Source organism: Nerophis lumbriciformis, linkage group LG20 (assembly GCF_033978685.3).
Source record: "Nerophis lumbriciformis linkage group LG20, RoL_Nlum_v2.1, whole genome shotgun sequence".
In the NCBI taxonomy this organism is placed as follows: Eukaryota; Metazoa; Chordata; class Actinopteri; order Syngnathiformes; family Syngnathidae; genus Nerophis; species Nerophis lumbriciformis.
In genome coordinates, this window is record NC_084567.2 from 4,889,352 (window position 1) to 4,910,114 (window position 20,763).

At 42.8% G+C, this 20,763-nt stretch overlaps 1 protein-coding gene across 1 annotated transcript in view; it reads left to right on the top strand.

Moving 5' to 3' along the window:
- The window catches only part of LOC133619220 (uncharacterized), a 30,969-nt gene continuing 10,206 nt past the window's right edge, over positions 1-20,763 (top strand). The window contains exon 1 of the mRNA XM_061980158.2: positions 1-617. Coding sequence (XP_061836142.2) covers positions 191-617 — 427 coding nt within the window. The 5' untranslated portion in view covers positions 1-190. The remainder of the gene's footprint in view (positions 618-20,763) is intronic.

The window sequence follows — 20,763 nt, forward strand, 5'->3', positions numbered from 1 at the left end:
TCTGAATAGGTTTGGTGGCGACCAAGATGGCGAACTGAGCCGCTGAGGCTACCGAGAGAAGTTGTAAATGTACGATCTAACAGCTATATAGATTCTCCAAGATGCGTCATTTCTAAAAACCCACGAAACGGAAGTTGAGTTTGCAGCGATGGAGTGTTATCTGAAGTGAAGATTGAAGACTTGATAGAAGATGGACGACTACTGCTATGCTAAGATGGCGACGTCATGTAAAAGAGAAACTGGAAGAGAATCAACTTCCAGCAAATCACCGACGGAGAAAACGACGAAAACGGCAGATAAAAAAGAGCGTCTTGAAATGTCCAACAACGCAATTTTGGAGGCTATCATAAACCCTGAAAAGACCGTCGCTGAGATAATAGCCGATCTGGTTGAGCAAGTCAAACAAAGAAACGCCATGATTGTTAGCTTGAAGAAGGCAGTGGAGTTCACATCAGAGGAGATGAAAGAATGCAAAAGTCAAATGAAGAAAGTGGAAGAGCAAAACAAGCGCTTGTGTAAAGAAAATAGAGATTTGAAAGAAGAGATGTTGGGGAAGAGTAAGAGATGTGAAGAGAAGACTGGACCACATGTCTACATCAACGTGCAGAGGATTGGAGGTAAGTAATAAAGAACAAGAATACCGTATTTTCCGCACCATAAGCCGCCCTGGGTTAAAAGCCGCGCCTTCAATGAACGGCATATTTCAAAACTTTGTCCACCTATAAGCCGCCCCGTGTTATAAGCCGCATCTAACTGCGCTAAAGGAATGTCAAAAAAACAGTCGGATAGGTCAGTCAAACTTTAATAATATATTAAAAACCAGCGTGATGTGGGCGCGCATGGAGTCGTATATCAACATGGACGGAGCTGCGTGAAAAAAGCCACCCGGCCTCTTCGCGTAAACTTACCTTAACCACTCGCTCATCTTTTCTTCATCCATCCATCCCTTCGAGTTAGCTTTTATGATGACGCCGGCTGGAAAGGTCTCTTTTGGCAAGGTCTTCCTTTTGAATATCACCATGGGTGGAAGTTTCTGGCCATTAGCATGGCAAGCTAGAACCACAGTGAAGGATGACTTCTCATTCCCTGTGGTGCGAAATATTCACCGTACGTGCTCCCGTTGTATCCACAGTGCGGTTCACAGGAATATCAAAAGTCAGTGGAACCTCGTCCATGTTGATAATGTTCTCTGGCCGGATCTTTTTTTCAGCTATCTTGTTTTTACAATATGCACGGAAAGTAGCCAGCTTTTCTTGAAAGTCTTTAGGCAGTTGCTGTGAAATAGTAGTCCGTGTGCGGATGGAGAGATTGCGTCTTTTCATGAACCGGAAACCTGTCGCTTAGTAGGAGCCATTTTGTGGTCTTTACAGATGTAAACACACAAAGGAAATGAAACGTAATATCCGCGCGCTTCTTCTTCTTCTTCTACCGGGGCGGGTGGTTGCTTACAGTAGAAGAAGAAGCGCTTCCTGTTCTATGGGGGCGGGTGCTTACCTTGGCGGTTGCTTGCGTAGAAGAAGAAGCACTTCCTCTTCTACGGGGAAAAAAGATGGCGGCTGTTTACCGTAGTTGCGAGACCGAAACTTTATGAAAATGAATCTTAATATTAATCCATATATAAAGCGCACCGGGTTATAAGCCGCACTGTCAGCTTTTGAGTAAATTTGTGGTTTTTAGGTGCGGCTAATAGTGCGGAAAATACGGTAATATGATTACTCTCAACTTTGGATTATTGGGAAGTTCTCCACAAGTGTCACAGCTCATAAAGTCAAAGAAAGTTACCAAATAATTGTTGTTTTATCCATTAGAAACCAAGATGAATGTTGTATAGTTGAACTTTGTTGTCTTTAAAGTATGTTGTTAAGATCAAAATTAGAGATGTCCGATAATATTGGACGATAAATGCTTTAAAATGTAATATTGGAAATTATCGGTATCGGTTTCAAAAAGTAAAATATATGACTTTTTAAAGGGGAACATTATCACAATTTCAGAATGGTTAAAACCATTAAAAATCAGTTCCCAGTGGCTTATTATATTTTTCGAATTTTTTTTCCAAAATTTTACCCATCACGCAATATCCCTAAAAAAAGCTTCAAAGTGCCTGATTTTAACCATCGTTATAAACACCCGTCCATTTTCCTGTGACGTCACACAGTGAAGCCAACACAAACAAACATGGCGGATAGAACAGCAAGCTATAGCGACATAAGCTCGGATTCAGACTCGGATTTCAGCGGCTTAAGCGATTCAACAGATTACGCATGTATTGAAACGGATGGTTGTAGTGTGGAGGCAGGTAGCAAAAACGAAATTGAAGAAGAAACTGAAGCTATTGAGCCATATCGGTTTGAACCGTATGCAAGCGAAACCGACGAAAACGACACGACAGCCAGCGACACGGGAGAAAGCGAGGACGAATTCGGCGATCGCCTTCTAACCAACGATTGTGTTGAGTATTAAACTCTGCGACTGGGTTTTTTCGGATATTGACCACGTTGGGGTTCCGGTCAGAGAACACACAGTCATCATTTGGACTCTTCCAACTTTAATGGTGCATATTGGTTTAGGTTAATTTATTTAGTTAGTTAGTTATCTGTAAATCAGAAGCAAACACCCATCAACATTTATGTCATTTAACTAAACAACAATATAAATGTTTGCTCAAAGTAAAATATTAGAGACATAATATATTGCATTTCTACAATGGCATGTGAGCTAGCCACATTAGCAGCAACAATGCTATCCTTAACAGGGAGATGTTAGCTCGTAGCATTCTGACAACACAGCACTAATAATACTCATAAAACACCACTAAATGTTACACAAACACAGTGATGTCTATTAATAAACTAAATTAGTCTTATATAATAATCAACATACTCACATCGTCAAAGACTAGAGCACCGATTAAACGTAGCAGAGAAACAAGTCAGCACACATTAACACACGTCAAAAGGGAAGCGGAAGTGACCCCTACAGGAAGGAAGCGGAAGTGACACTGTCAAGAAATGCTTCAAAATAAAGTATCTGAAAACATAGATAAACATGGAGAATTCTTAACAGATTGGTATGTGTTTGTTTGGCATTAAAGGAAACTAACAACTATGAACTAGGTTTGGCAACAACATGCACTTTGAGAGTGCAGACAGCCCAATTTTCATCAATTAGTATATTCTGTAGACATACCCTCATCCGCGCTCTTTTCCTGAAAGCTGATCTGTCCAGTTTTGGAGTTGATGTCAGCAGGCCAGGGAAGCTAGGGTCGATATTCTTCTCTTGATCATCTTCGGTGGCATAAGGGACGGTGTGAGCCAAGACATCCAGGGGGTTTAGCTCGCTCGTCTGCGGGAACAAACTGCCACCATTGCTTGCCGTGTTAGCAAGATCCTTTGTCCCTGAATTGCTCACACTCTCCGGCAGATTCAATGGGGGTCTGGCGGCAGATTTCTTTGACTTTATGGTTGGAAATGCATCTGCTTTGAGTGTCGCAGGATATCCACACATTCTTGCCATCTCTGTCGTAGCATAGCTTCCGTCGGTAAAGTGTGCGGAACAAACGTCCAATTTCTTGCCACTTTGGCATCTTTGGGCCACTGGTGCAACTTGAATCCGTCCCTGTTCGTGTTGTTACACCCTCCGACAACACACCGACGAGGCATGATGTCTCCAACGTACGGAAAACAGTCGAAAAAACGGAAAATAACAGAGCTGATTTGACTCGGTGTTTGAGAAAATGGCGGATTGCTTCCCGATGCGACGTCACATTGTGAGGCCATCGCCCCGAGAGCGAATATTAGAAAGACGTTTAATTCGCCAAAATTCACCCATTTAGAGTTCGGAAATCGGTAAAAAAAATATATGGTCTTTTTTCTGCAACATCAAGGTATATATTGACGCTTACATAGGTCTGGTGATAATGTTCCCCTTTAAAACGCCGCTGTGTACACGGACGTAGGGAGAAGTACAGAGCGCCAATAAACCTTAAAGGCACTGCCTTTGCGTACCGGGCCCAGTCACATAATATCTACGGCTTTTCACACACACAAGTGATTGCATAATTGGTCAACAGCCATATAGGTCACACCAAGGGTGGCCGTATAAACAACTTTAACACTGTTACAAATATGCGCCACACTGTGAACCCACACCAAACAAGAATGACAAACACATTTCGGGAGAACATCCGCACCGTAACACAACATAAACACAACAGAACAAATACCCAGAACCCCCTGCAGCACTAACTCTTCCAGGACGCTACAATATGGGGCGGCATGGCGTAGTGGGTAGAGCAACCGTGCCAGAAACCTGAGGGGTTGCAGGTTTGCTCCCCGCCTCTTACCATCCAAAAATCGCTGCCGTTGTGTCCTTGGGCGGGACACTTCACCCTTTGCCCCCGGTGCCACTCACACCGGTGAATTGAATGGTGAATGATAGGTGGTGGTCGGAGGGGCCGTTGGCGCAAATTGCAGCCACGCTTCCGTCAGTCTACCCCAGGGCAGCTGTGGCTATGAAAGTAGCTTACCACCACCAGGTGTGAATGATTGATGGGTTCTACATGTAAAGCGACTTTGGGTACTTAGAAAAGCGCTATATAAATCCCAGTTATTATTATTATTATTAATATACACCCCCGCTAGCCCCTACCCCGAAACCCCGCCCCCCAACCTCCTCATGCTCTCTCAGGGACAGCATGTCCCAAATTCCAAGCTGCTGTTTTGAGGCATGTTAAAAAAAGTAATGCACTTTGTGACTTCAATAATAAATATGGCAGTGCCATGTTGGCATTTTTTTTCCATAACTTGAGTTGATTTATTTTGGAAAACCTTGTTACATTGTTTAATGCATCCAGCGGGGCATCGCAACAAAATTAGGCATAATAATGTGTTAATTCCACGACTGTATATATCGGTATCGGTTGATATCGGAATCGGTAATTAAGAGTTGGACAATATCGGAATATCAGATATCGGCAAAAAAGCCATTATCGGACATCTCTAATCAAAATCCATCCATCCATCCATCTTCTTCCCCTTATCCGAGGTCGGGTCGCGGGGGCAGCAGTCTAATCAAAATCATTATTCTTAAATTGCAAAGGGCAAATATCTAATTGTATATTTCTACGAGAAATGGGGGCGTATTAGCTCGGTTGGTAGAGTGGCCGTGCCGGCAACTTGAGTGTTCCAGGTTCGATCCCCCGCTTCCGCCATCCTAGTCACTGCCGTTGTGTCCTTGGGCAAGACACTTTACCCACCCGCTCCCAGTGCCACCCACACTGGTTTAAATGTAACTTAGATATTGGGTTTCACTATGTAAAAGCGCTTTGAGTCACTAGAGAAAAGCGCTATATAAATATAATTCACATTTCTACAAGAAATTCCTTCTTCAGACGTGGACTCTTGTTTCTCAAAGACTTAAAGGGGTCATATTATGATTTTTTTTTTTTACATTTCTACCACTTAATTGTGGTCTACGTCAGTGGTCCCCAACCACCGGTCCGGGGACCGGTACCGGTCCGTGACGCATTTGTTACCGGGCAGCAGAGAAACTATAATTACCGTATTTTCCGCACCATAAGGCGCCCTGGGTTAAAAGCCGCGCCTTCAATGAACGGCATATTTCAAAACTTTGTCCACCTATAAGCCGCCCCGTGTTGTAAGCCGCATCTAACTGCGCTAAAGGAATGTCAAAAAAACAGTCAGATAGGTCAGTCAAACTTTAATAATATATTAAAAACCAGCGTTCTAACAACTCTGTTCACTCCCAAAATGTACGCAAATGTGCAATCACAAACATACGTATATCAACATGGACAGAGCTGCGTGAAAAAAAGCCACCCGGCCTCTTCGCGTAAACTTAAACTTACCTTAACCACTCGCTCATCTTTTCTTCATCCATCCCTTCGAGTTAGCTTTTATGATGACGCCGGCTGGAAAGGTCTCTTTTGGCAAGGTCTTCCTTTTGAATATCACCATGGGTGGAAGGTTCTGGCCATTAGCATGGCAAGCTAGAACCACAGTGAAGGATGACTTCTCATTCCCTGTGGTGCGAATATTCACCGTACGTGCTCCCGTTGTATCCACAGTGCGGTTCACAGGAATATCAGTTGCTGTGAAATAGTAATCCGTGTGCGGATGGAGAGATTGCGTCTTTTCATGAACCGGATCCCTGACGCTTAGTAGGAGCCATTTTGTGGTCTTTACAGATGTAAACACACAAAGGAAATGAAACGTACGGTATATCCGCGCGCCTTTTCTTCTTCTACGCGGGCGGGTGGTTGCTTACAGTAGAAGAAGAAGCGCTTCCTGTTCTATGGGGGCGGGTGCTTACCTTGGCGGTTGCTTGCGTAGAAGAAGAAGCGCTTCCTGTTCTACCGGGAAAAAAGATGGCGGCTGTTTACCGAAGTTGCGAGATCGAAACTTTATGAAGATGAATCGTAATATTAATCCATATATAAAGCGCACCGGGTTAAAAGCCGCACTGTCAGCTTTTGAGTAAATTTGTGGTTTTTAGGTGCGGCTAATAGTGCGGAAAATACGGTAAATCATAAAGGTCTGCATTTACTCCGACTGAACCTTCTCCTGTCCCACTAGAAACACCAATAAGCTTGTTTATAGTGTTAACCCTAACCCTAACCCCAATAAAACTCCTCATAGGAAGTTGCCATTTGTTATATTTGTTCTAACTTTGTGACATGATACAATGCACTTTAATGAACATATAAAGTATAAATGTGACAGATTGTAGCCAAAGGCTGATTTCCATCTGCAGTCCGTAGCAGGTTGATGGTAACCTGCTGGGGATCTCAATTGCAAAGAAACAAGCCCAGGGCTCCCACTAATTCAATGTTATCATGAGTTGTATTTTTAATGCACTTATTTTTGCTGTATTTATCTGGCACAAGTGGAAAGCCGGTCCCTGAAAATGATTTGCCTACAGTAAACCGGTCCGTGGTGCAAAAAAGGTTGGGCACCACTGGTCTACGCAACATGTAATGGTGGTTCTTTGGTCAACATTTTGCATAGATTTTGTTTTGCAGACCATCTTCGTCTTTTCAAGATGTGCCGTTTTTACGTGCCTCCACTTAGGCCCTGTTTACACTAAGCTGGATAATGTTATCCAGGGTAAATCCCACCTAACCTTATCCGTGTCCACACATAACAATGCCAAAGTTTAAAGGGGAACATTATCACCAGACCTATGTAAGCGTCAATATATACCTTGATGTTGCAGAAAAAAGACCATATATTTTTTTAACCGATTTCCGAACTCTAAATGGGTGAATTTTGGCGAATTAAACGCCTTTCTAATATTCGCTCTCGGAGCGATGACGTCACAACGGGAAGCAATCCGCCATTTTCTCAAACACCGAGTCAAATCAGCTCTGTTATTTTCCGTTTTTTCGCCTGTTTTCCGTACCTTGGAGACATCATGCCTCGTCGGTGTGTTGTCGGAGGGTGTAACAACACGAACAGGGACGGATTCAAGTTGCACCAGTGGCCCAAAGATGCCAAAGTGGCAAGAAATTGGACGTTTGTTCCGCACACTTTACCGACGAAAGCTATGCTACGACAGAGATGGCAAGAATGTGTGGATATCCTGCGACCCTCAAAGCAGATGCATTTCCAACGATAAAGTCAAAGAAATCTTCCGCCAGACCCCCATTGAATCTGCCGGAGTGTGTGAGCAATTCAGGGACAAAGGACCTCGGTAGCACGGCAAGCAATGGCGGCAGTTTGTTCCCGCAGACGAGCGAGCTAAACCCCCTGGATGTCTTGGCTCACACCGTCAAGAGAAGAATATCGACCCTAGCTTCCCTGGCCTGCTGACATGAGGGTATGTCTACAGAATATATTAATTGATGAAAATTGGTCTGTCTGCACTCTCAAAGTGCATGTTGTTGCCAAATGTATTTCTGTATTTTGCTGTAAACCTAGTTCATAGTTGTTAGTTTCCTTTAATGCCAAACACACACATACCAATCGTTGGTTGGAAGGCGATCGCCGAATTCGTCCTCGCTTTCTCCCGTGTCGCTGGCTGTCGTGTCGTTTTCGTCGGTTTCGCTTGCATACGGTTCAAACCGATATGGCTCAATAGCTTCAGTTTCTTCTTCAATTTCGTTTTCGCTACCTGCCTCCACACTACAACCATCCGTTTCAATACATTCGTAATCGTAAGCTTAAGCCGCTGAAATCCGAGTCTGAATCCGAGCTAATGTCGCTATAGCTTGCTGTTCTTTCTGCCATGTTTGTTTGTGTTGGCTTCACTATGTGACGTCACAGGAAAATGGACGGGTGTATATAACGATGGTTAAAATCAGGCACTTTGAAGCTTTTTTTAGGGATATTGCGTGATGGGTAAAATTTTGAAAAAAACTTCGAAAAATATAATAAGCCACTGGGAACTGATTTTTAATGGTTTTAACCCTTCTGAAATTGTGATAATGTTCCCCTTTAAATTTTGTGATAAGCTACCTAACAAATAGGGCGCAATATATGAAGCTAGGTGAATACACGTTGGCCAGTTTAAACGTGCCATGTTCCCCCGGGGTCAATGCTCGGACCAACATTATTCCACCTCTATGTAAAGGAGATCTGTAAGTTCATACAAGACTCAAGGTTAGTACTATTTGCAGACGATACTACTGCATTTTGGGAGCTAATGAAAACGATTGCAGGAGAAATAGATAACTTACAACAATGGATCACTAAACTTAAGTAAAACTAAAATAATTATATTCGGTAACAATACACAAGATGTTCAAATACAAATAGAGGGCATTGACATCGATAGAGGGAAGGAAATTACATTACTTAGTGTAATAATAGATGACAACATGAGCTGGAAAGCTCACAATAAAAATGTACAACGTAAGGTAGCAAATATTTCAATCATGAATAAAGCTAAATATGTCCTTGAGGGTGCATGGGAGTTTGCCCAACCAGTCTACATGTGCTTTGTGGACTTGGAGAAGGCATTCAACCGTGTACCCCGGGAAGTCCTGTGGAGAGTGCTCAGAGAGTATGGGGTATCAGACTGTCTGATTGTAGCGGTCTGCTCCCTGTACGATCAGTGTCAGAGCTTGGTCCGCATTGCCGGCAGTAAGTCGGACACGTTTCCAGTGAGGGTTGGACTCCGCCAAGGCTGCCCTTTGTCACAGATTATGTTCATAACTTTTATGGACAGAATTTCTAGGCGCAGTCAAGGTGTTGAGGGGATCCGGTTTGGTGGCTGCAGGATTAGGTCTCTGCTTTTTGCAGATGATGTGGTCCTGATGGCTTCATCTGGCCAGGATCTTCAGCTCTCACTGGATCGGTTCGCAGCCGAGTGTGAAGAGACTGGGATGGGAATCAGCACCTCCAAGTCAGAGTCCATGGTTCTCGCCCGGAAAAGGGTGGAGTGCCATCTCCGGGTTGGGGAGGAGACCCTGCCCCAAGTAGAGTAGTTCAAGTACCTCGGAGTCTTGCTCACGAGTAAGGGAAGAGTGGATCGTGAGATCGACAGGCGGATCGGTGCGGCATCTTCAGTAATGCGGACGCTGTATCGATCCGTTGTGGTGAAGAAGGAGCTGAGCCGGAAGGCAAAGCTCTCAATTTCCATCTACGTTCCCATTCTCACCTATGGTCATGAGTTTTGGGTTACGACCGAAAGGACAAGATCACGGGTACAAGCGGCCCAAATGAGTTTCCTCCACCGGGTGGCGGGGCTCTCCCTTAGAGATAGGGTGAGAAGCTCTGTCATCCGGGAGGAGCTCAAAGTAAAGCCGGTGCTCCTCCACATGGAGAGGAGCCAGATGAGGTGGTTCGGGCATCTGGTCAGGATGCCACCCGAACGCCTCCCTAGGGAGGTGTTTAGGGCACGTCTGACCGGTAGGAGGCCATTGGGAAGACCCAGAACACGTTGGGAAGACTATGTCTCCCGGCTGGCCTGGGAACGCCTCGGGATCCCCCGGGAAGAGCTGGACGAAGAGGCTGGGGAGAGGGAAGCCCAGGCTTCCCTGCTTATGCTGCTGCCCCCGCGACCCGAACTCTGATAAGCGGAAGAAGATGGATGGATGTTCTGCACTAAAACCCTCTTCATTCTCTATTGTTTGCTAGTGTTACCATATCTTGAGTTATTGTAAATAAATATGGGGAAATTATTGTAAAAGTACACTCCAGTCACTAACGATCTTACAAATAAGATCAGTAAGAATAAAACATCATGTTGATTATAGAAAACACACAAACTCTTCCTTTGTTTAATTGAAAATACTAAAATCCAATGATTTGGTACAGCTACAAACGTCTAAACTGAGTTATAAAGCAAATAATAACCTGGTCCTCAAATGTACATTTCTTCTCAAAAACAGGATAAATACAACTCGGGATGCTCACTGTTATCAGCAATACCGATAATGGCAATTAATAATTAATTAATAATGAAAAATCAACCGATAAAATGAGTCGATAATATTAAAAAATGATCATATCCTTGTTTGTCGTTGGTCTCTCGGTTGTGGCTTGTGCTGCCGCTTGGCTCCTCAAAGCCCGCCCGCCCCTACGGTATTTGTGATGTCATGACCACTGGTTCCTCTAGGGCAGGGGTCGGCAACCCAAACTGTTGAAAGAGACATATTGGACCAAAAATACCCCCCAAAATCTGTCTGGAGCCTCAAAAAATTAAAAAGCTTTATATAAGTCTTATAATGAAGGTGTCTGTATGTAAGTGTCTATATTAGCCTACTATCAAAATGACTATGTGTCGCAGGCTTTTGCAAATCTTCGTTGACAGAAATGTTGAAATGTAATATTTATTCTACACATTTTTACAACATTGTTAAACGGAGGCTTCTCAGAAGGTGAAATAAAAACGGTCTTAGAATGGCCAAAGGTATAGATGTGTGTGTCCAAGTTAAAGGAAATGGCAGACTATCTATTTCTAATTCATTTATTATATTCTTTGCAAGCTGGGTAACATTTGCTGTGGTCTGGAACAACATGGCACACAAACTACGATCAGAAATGCAGCCAATATTTCATACAGATAATGTGTCATGAGACATGCAAATATAAATTAAATACACAGAGGACATAAGTAAAGGAAGGCAAATGAGCTCAAATATACCTCCAAACGAGGCATAATGATGCAATATGTACATACAGCTAGCCTAAATAGCATGTTAGCATCGATTAGCTTGCAGTCATGCACTGACCAAATATGCCTGATTAGCACTCCGACAAGTCAATAACGTCAACAAAGCTCACGTGTTCACGCACCGCATAAGAAGTTTGGTGGACAAATCAGTGACTTAAAACACGTCTTTCTGTGGCAACGTCGGAGAAAGTTGTACGTGTGTTTACAAGTTCAAGGACCGCCATAATTAGTAGGACAAAACGGCGCTCGCCAAATACTCTCATCGGTTGTCATGATCCGTGGCCTGTATCATGTTTTTGTTATTTTCTGTTATTTTTGGACTCCCTTAGTTCCTGTTTTGTGCACCTCCTGGGTTTGTTTTGGTTTCTACGGGGATTAATTGGGTTCACCTGCCTCTGGTTAGTGGTCGGCACGCTCACCTGCAGTCGACCACTAATCAGAGAGTTATTTATTCACCTCTCTTGCCACACTCGTCCTGGCTTCTTTGTTTGCTTCAAGCTACCGTTACGTGAGTATTCCCTGTCTTTAGTCTATGCTAAGTAGTAGCACTAGCATCCAGTGGGATCGGCACATTTTTTCTTCGTCTTGTTTTCCTGTTTTTGGTGCTTCTTTGATATTCGAGCAATAAATCATGTTCCTACCTGCATGTCCTGTCCGGAGTGGTCCGTTTGCATCCCGGGGGAACGAACCTTGCAGCAAGCTGCAACCCCGCCGTAACATCGGTGAAGCATTTTTAATATAACATTGGGATTTCTAACAATTGGGAAGGATTGTGTCATGTTTGTCCTCCTACAGAAACCATATCCATCCATCCATCCATCCATCTTCTTCCGCTTATCCGAGGTCGGGTCGCGGGGGCAGCAGCTTAAGCAGAGAAGCCCAGACTTCCCTCTCCCCAGCCACTTCGTCCAGCTCCTCCCGGGGGATCCCGAGGCGTTCCCAGGCCAGCCGGGAGAGATAGTCTTCCCAGCGTGTCCTGGGTCTTCCCCGTGGCCTCCTACCGGTCGGACGTGCACGAAACACCTTCCTAGGGAGGCGTTCGGGTGGCATGCTGACCAGATGCCCGAACCACCTCATCTGGCTCCTCTCGATGTGGAGGAGCAGCGGCTTTACTTTGAGCTCCCCCCGAATGACAGAGCTTCTCACCCTATCTCTAAGGGAGAGCCCCGCCACTCGGCGGAGGAAACTCATTTCGGCCGCTTGTACCCGTGATCTTGTCCTTTCGGTCATGACCCAAAGCTCATGACCGTAGGTGAGGATGGGAACGTAGATCGATCGGTAAATCGAGAGCTTTGCCTTCCGGTTCAGCTCCTTCTTCACCACAACGGATCGATACAGCGTCCGCATTACTGAAGACGCCGCACCGATCCGCCTGTCGATCTCACGATCCACTCTTCCCCCACTCGTGAACAAGACTCCGAGGTACTTGAACTCCTCCACTTGGGGCAAGATCTCCTCCCCAACCCGGAGATGGCACTCCACCCTTTTCCGGGAGAGAACCATGGACTCGGACTTGGAGGTGCTGATTCCCATCCCAGTCGCTTCACACTCGGCTGCGAACCGATCCAGTGAGAGCTGAAGATCTTGGCCGGAGGAAGCCATCAGGACCACATCATCTGCAAATAGCAGTGACCTAATCCTGCAGCCACCAAACCAGATCCCCTCAACGCCTTGACTGCGCCTACAAATTCTGTCCATAAAGGTTATGAACAGAATGGGTGACAAAGGGCAGCCTTGGCGGTGTCCAACCCTCACTGAAAACGTGTCCGACTTACTGCCGGCAATGCGGACCAAGCTCTGACACTGATCATACAGGGAGCGAACTGCCACAATAAGACAGTCCGTTACCCCATACTCTCTGAGCACTCCCCACAGGACTTCCCGGGGTACACGGTCGAATGCCTTCTCCAAGTCCACAAAGCACATGTAGACTGGTTGGGCAAACTCCCATGCACCCTCAAGGACCCTGCCGAGAGTATAGAGCTGGTCCACAGTTCCACGACCAGGGCGAAAACCACACTGTTCCTCCTGAATCCGAGGTTCGACTATCCGGTGTAACCTCCTCTCCAGTACACCTGAATAGACCTTACCGGGAAGGCTGAGGAGTGTGATCAAACGATAGTTGGAACACACCCTCCGGTTCCCCTTCTTAAAGAGAGGAACCACCACCCCGGTCTGCCAATCCAGAGGTACCGCCCCCGATGTCCACGCGATGTTGCAGAGTCGAGGCGTATTCCATATTAAAACAAAAAATACATTTGTTCACCCATCTTTTTTCCATTTTCATACATTTTTTGAAAAGCTCCAGGGAGTCACGAGGGCGCCGCTAAAGAGCCACATGCAGGCCGCGACCTCCATTCTAGGGTGTCCACTGCTGACTAGAGATGTCCGATAATGGCTTTTTTGCCGATATCCGACATTCCGATATTGTCCAACTCTTAATTACCGATTCATACAGTTGTGGAATGAACACATTATTATGCCTAATTTTGTTGTGATGCCCCGCTGGATGCATTAAACAATGTAACAAAGTTTTCCAAAATAAATCAACTGAAGTTATGGAAAAAAGTGCCAACATGGCACTGCCATATTTATTATTGAAGTCACAAAGTGCTTTTTTTTTTTTTAACATGCCTCAAAACAGCAGCTTGGAATTTGGGACATGCTCTCCCTTAGATAATCCTGATACCCACTACAACTATGGGAAGTACTATACTTTGACTTTCACAAAGTGCATTATTCTTTCTTATTCCGCAGCTTTGCGCGGTACTTTGACCCTCTTAACATGCTTCAAAACTCACCAAATTTGACGCACACATAAATAAACTCGAACAAAACTCTTTGGTAAAAAAAACCAAACCCCAAAACTCAAAATTGCGCTCTAGCGCCCCCTACAAAGAAAACTTTCTCTAACTCCCAGTACGAATGTCGTAGAGACATGAAACAAAAACCTCTATGTAGGTCTCACTTAGAGTGCCATCCATCCATCCATCCATCCATTTTCTACCGCTTATTCCCTTTGGGGTCGCAGGGACTTGAATTTAATTAATTTATTTCCTCGGCCAAAAATCTACAGGAAGTTTGCTATTCCCCCTTCAACACTAAATTTTTGTAAAAACAGTAACTTTTGCCTCTTTGAGCTGTAATTTGACCCCCTTAACACGCTTCAAAACTCACCAAACTGAACGCACACATCAGGACTGGCAGAAATTGCTATCTAATAAAAAAACCTAACCCCAAATCTCAAAATTGCGCTCTAGCGCAATTTTTTAATAAAACGCAGAAAAAACTGATCCTCAGAAGAAAAAAAATGACAAAACTGCCTGTAATTTTTTATTTTTTTTAAACATGCCTCAAAACAACAGCTACAAAAACAGTGAAGGCACACAGCTTCAGTCCAGAGTGTACTAGAGCAGTGGTTCTCAAATGGGGGTATGCGTACCCCTGGGGGTACTTGAAGGTATGCCAAAGAGTACGTAAGATTTTTTTTAAATATTCTAAAAATAGCAACAATTCAAAAATCCTTTATAAATATATTTATTGAATAACACTTCAACAAAATATGAATGTAAGTTCATAAACTCAGTGAAGCACAAGCTCAGGTTTCTCACTAAAATGTCTGTCAAAAAGAACTGTGAAAAGAAATGCAACAATGCAATATTCAGTGTTGACAGCTAGATTTTTTGTGGACATGTTCCATAAATATTGATGTTAAAGATTTCTTTTTTTGTGAAGAAATGTTTAGAATTAAGTTCATGAATCCAGATGGATCTCTATTACAATCCCCAAAGAGGGCACTTTGAGTTGATGATTACTTCTATGTGTAGAAATCTTTATTAGGGACCGAGTCCCTTTGGGACAGAGGACCCTATTGAATTTCTAGCGTTTTATTATTATACCGCCGCCTCTTTGAGCTGTAACTTGACCCTCTTAACATGCTTCAAAACTCACCAAATTGGACACACACACATCAGGACTGGTGAAAATTGCGATCTAATCAAAAAACCAAACCCCAAAACTTAAAATTGCGCTCTAGTGCCCCCTAGGAAGAAAACACAGAAAAAAACTGCCTGTAACTCCCAGTAGGAATGTCGTAGAGATATGAAACAAAAACCTCTTATGGAGGTCTCACATTTCATACACTGACAATTCCCGGCAAAAATCAACAGGAGGTTTGCAATTCCCCCTTCAAAACAAAAGTTGTGTAAAAACAGTCACCTTTTTTCTAACATTATCTCCTCTGAGCGCGTTTGTCGTGTCGGCTTCAAATTACCACAGGAGAGAGATTGAACCCTTCTGATTAAAAGTTTGAGTTTGAGTTTGAGTTTATTTCGAACATGCAAGTATACAACATGATACATCACAATCTCCAGTTTCTCTTTTCAACATGTTCGAAAAGGAGTAGGAAGAAGCAGAGCTTATTTAATCCTACCCCTTTTCTTTTACATAACAGTTGCTAAAACTTTTGTTCACTTCCTGTTCTCAATTTATTCACAATATACTCCATAAGTAATCACAATAAAATAAAATAAGTAAATAAATAATAATTGGTGAAGTAAGTTACATTTCATATGTTGAGATAAGTAAGATTATTTTGTGAGTGAAAGAATGAAAGAATGGATGAGTTAAATAAATTCAGAATGTTTATCATGGTTCTTCTTCTTTGTACTTTGTAAGTTAATGAAAGAGTTTTAATTACTGCTCCGGTTTGGATTTTATGAGCCCTCAAAGTCGGTCCCGGCCATCGCTGCTTGCAGTTTTAATTTATAATTGAATCACTTGTTTATTTCTCAACAAGTTTTTAGTTATTTTTATATCTTTTTTTCCAAATAGTTCAAGAAAAAACACTACAAATGAGCAATATTTTTCACTGTTATACAATTTAATTAATCAGAAACTGATGACATAGTGCTTCTTTATCTCTTTTTTTTCCAACCAAAAATGCTTTGCTCTGATTAGGGGGTATTTGAATTAAAAAAATGTTCACAGGGGGTACATCACTGAAAAAAAGTTGAGAACCACAGTACTAGAGCAATAAAGTAAACAATAACATAGTCCTCCTTTAGTGCAAAACTGCCTGGTATACTTTATAACAGGAAATTATAAACTGGGCTCAATCTGCCTTGCTCTAACGTATTTGTATGAGTGTAACAAATGTGCTGCAAGCTAGTGGTGAGTGCTTGAAGTGGCCTAGCAGTCAGTCAGAGCTTCTGAAATGCTGCGCTGAGACAGGGCACCTCTGTTCACTGCAAGCTGCTTTCGGTGTTTGCTTTTCATCCATCTTCCGCTTGTATTCATGGTGTATCTCCTTATGATTCTTGAAGAGGTGGGAGATCAAATTGCTCATATTAAAGGAAGACGTCTTGGTTCCTCCTCGCATAACCAACTTTTTGCAGTCATTGCAAATTGCCAGTTTTTTATCCGTCAGACACACTTTAAGATAATCCCAAACCATAGACATGGTGTCGTTAGTCAGTCAGTTAGTCGCTTGTTAGCCACGGCTACAGCACCGGCAACAATACACTCTTGTTGTTGTTATGCTCCGCTCGCGGTGGTTTGATGAGGTCATCAAGCGTCGCCAGTAAACCTTTCATGCTGCAGTCGTCAACTCCTGTGTTGTGTGTGGGAGAGGAGAGAGGCTGCTGACTGGAAGACGCAACTACTCTGTACTTCTCCCTACGTCCGTGTTTTACCGGATATGTACCGCTCCGTACAGCGGCGTTTTAAAAAGTCATTAATTTTACTTTTTGAAACCGATACCGATAATTTCCGATATTACATTTTAAAGCATTTATCGGCCGATAATATCGGCCATCTCTACTGCTGACGTATCCGCGCCCTGCAAATATGTGCGTTTGTCAACACGGTTCAATTATTGTAACTTCTGTGGAGACATTTTAAGGAGCACAGGAGGTCCATCGATCACTTTTATTGAACAAAACTCTTTGACGGCCGTAAAAACACCAAAAAAAAACATTAGCCAAAAAACACACCAAAAAAAACACACAGCCAATCAGTGTCATTAACAGCGTGTTACGCGTGCTATTTAGCTATCCGTCTTATAACGATTATTTGTCAAGGCTTGGTAAAAGGATAGGACTCAGATGCAGAGTAGGGAACTTAGACAGGCTTTTATTTTGACAGCTTCCTTTTCACCTCCAAAGTCAAGGATTACAATATCTATTTTATCCAAAAAAACTAACCGGCAAAAACGGTGCCAAGAAATAGGAACAACCAAAAATCGCTCCGAACGGAGGAAAACACAAAAGCAAAGACGAAATATAATTAATATATGCTATAAAATGTATAAACAAAAAACGCTCCAACAGGAGGAAGAAACAACAACTATGAACAATTCTATACTATCTAATCTAATAAAGTATTAACAAAAATTGTCACTCAAAAATGTGAGGAAAGAATGAAAAATAACTGAAACTTACCACTTCGGCTGAATTAACTAAATAACAAAAAAATCACTCTGCTGAGGAGGAAGAAAGGAAAACTCAAAATAGCAACGAAGGGATTCAGAATCGAAGAACATAAGCACAAGACGAGGCAAGACAAGGCATGGACATGGGCATGGAGGCTAGAGAGCACGAATAAACGAAACAATCTGGCACAGAACAAAGGAAGGAGTGGGCTTATAAGACACATGAGGGTAATAGGGAACAGGTGGAAACAATCAGGGAACCGGGATGACGTCAGACTGATGACACAAAAGGAAGGGCAAGTGACCTGAAACGAGAAGAGAGTTACTTTTCAAACTAAAACATGCAAATCACAAGACAGAAAAAACCCAAGACAAGACTTCCCAACATTATTACCGTATTTTCCGCACCATAAGCCGCCCTGGCTTATAAGCCGCGCCTTCAATGAACGGCATATTTCAAAACTTTGTCCACCTATAAGCCGCCCCGTGTTATAAGCCGCATCTAACTGCGCTAAAGGGAATGTCAAAAAAACAGTCAGATAGGTCAGTCAAACTTTAATAATATATTAAAAACCAGCGTGATGTGGGCGCGCATGGAGTCGTATATCAACATGGACGGAGCTGCGTGAAAAAAGCCACCCGGCCTCTTCGCGTAAACTTCCCTTAACCACTCGCTCATCTTTTCTTCATCCATCCATCCCTTCGAGTTAGCTTTTATGATGACGCCGGCTGGAAAGGTCTCTTTTGGCAAGGTCTTCCTTTTGAATATCACCATGGGTGGAAGTTTCTGGCCATTAGCATGGCAAGCTAGAACCACAGTGAAGGACGACTTCTCATTCCCTGTGGTGCGAATATTCACCGTACGTGCTCCCGTTGTATCCACAGTGCGGTTCACAGGAATATCAAAAGTCAGTGGAACCTCGTCCATGTTGATAATGTTCTCTGGCCGGATCTTTTTTTCAGCTATCTTGTTTTTACAATATGCACGGAAAGTAGCCAGCTTTTCTTGAAAGTCTTTAGGCAGTTGCTATGAAATAGTAGTCCGTGTGCGGATGGAGAGATTGCGTCTTTTCATGAACCGGAAACCTGTCGCTTAGTAGGAGCCATTTTGTGGTCTTTACAGATGTAAACACACAAAGGAAATGAAACGTAATATCCGCGCTCTTCTTCTTCTTCTATGGGGGCGGGTGGTTGCTTACAGTAGAAGAAGAAGCGCTTCCTCTTCTATGGGGGCGGGTGCTTACCTTGGCGGTTGCTTACCATAGAAGAAGAAGCGCTTCCTCTTCTACGGGGAAAAAAGATGGCGGCTGTTTACCGTAGTTGCGAGACCGAAACTTTATGAAAATAAATATTTATATTAATCCATATATAAGGCGCACCGGGTTATAAGCCGCACTGTCAGCTTTTGTGAAAATGTGTGTTTTTTAGGTGCGGCTTATAGTGCGGAAAATACGGTATGTTGAAACAAACACGTTTTTTGTGCTTCTTCTACTGGCATTTATCAAGAATTCTAATGTAGGTATAAAAAAAAAAGGATTGTTAATGTATGGATATCAATCATGAAATGTTGTTAATAGGTTACATAAATGCCAATAAGAAATGTGATGATGTATTTTCCAGACAAAAAGTGACATGATCGTATACTTTATCCCATTTTTTTTTTTGCCACTCATGCAAAAAGTCAATGTTTTAAGTAAAACTAAAATTGATCTCTAAAAGTTGTTAAAGTCTCAAATGATTCATACACGACTGTGTTGTTGCTTTCTTTGTCAACGGACTAAATCACTTGTGTGAGAAAATAATCTAATTACAACAACTGCTCTCATTTGATTGTTATAATAAGCCATTTAACTTGTTCTGAGATTAATTTTGGGCCAGGTGGGATACCTGTGTGACTAGAGGTAGGTCAAATGATCAATTATTTAATACATTATTACATATACACTACTCTCAACAAAACAGGCACATCGATTGCGGTTAAAAATGTTTTGTTTTTGTTAAAGGGGAACATTATCACAATTTCAGAAGGGTTAAAACCATTAAAAATCAGTTCCCAGTGGCTTATTTTATGTTTCGAAGTTTTTTTCAAAATTTTACCCATCACGCAATATCCCTAAAAATAGCTTCAAAGTGCCTGATTTTAACCACCCGTCCATTTTCCTGTGACGTCACATAGTGAAGCCAACACAAACAAACATGGCGGAAAGAACAGCAAGCTATAGCGACATTAGCTCGGATTCGGACTCTGATTTCAGCGGCTTAAGCGATTCAACAGATTACGAATGTAAGTTTTTTTCAAAATTTTACCCATCACGCAATATCCCTAAAAAAAAAGCTTCAAAGTGCCTGATTTTAACCATCGTTATATACACCCGTCCATTTTCCTGTGACGTCACACAGTGATGCCAATACAAACAAACAGCAAGGTATAGCGACATTAGCTCGGATTCAGACTCGGATTTCAGCGGCTTAACACTGTCTGATAAGATAATTACTAACAACTATGAACTAGGTTTACAGCATATGAAATACATTTGGCAACAACATGCACTTTGAGAGTGCAGACAGCCCATTTCTGGCGCGCTAAGAACATATATTTTTCCACGATTTCAGCACTCCGGTTAACCATACCTAAATAGACACAAAATACTGCATTACACAAGACTACCCGAATGTACTCGAATGATTGAAAAAAATAAATGTTTTCAAGCTAAGTTATTGGTGAACACAGTTTATGTATAATAATTTACGTAAAACCGCGAGTAATGAATAAAGTTTTCATCAATTAATATATTCTGTAGACATACCCTCATCCGCTCTCTTTTCCTGAAAGCTTATCTGTCCAGTTTTGGAGTTGATGTCAGCATCTGCTTTGAGTGTCGCAGGATATCCACACATTCTTGCCATCTCTGTTGTAGCATAGCTTTCGTCGATAAAGTGTGCGGAACAAACGACTGACCATTTTGTCGGCTTTCCCCACAGCCTCGTATTTTGAACAAATTACGTCCAATTTCTTGCCACTTTCGCATCTTTGGGCCACTGGTGCAACTTGAATCCGTCCCTGTTCGTGTTGTTACACCCTCCGACAACACACCGACGAAAGTGAGAAAATGGCCTTCTAACCAACGATTGGTATGTGTTTGTTTGGCATTAAAGGAAACTAACAACTATGAACTAGGTTTACAGCATATGAA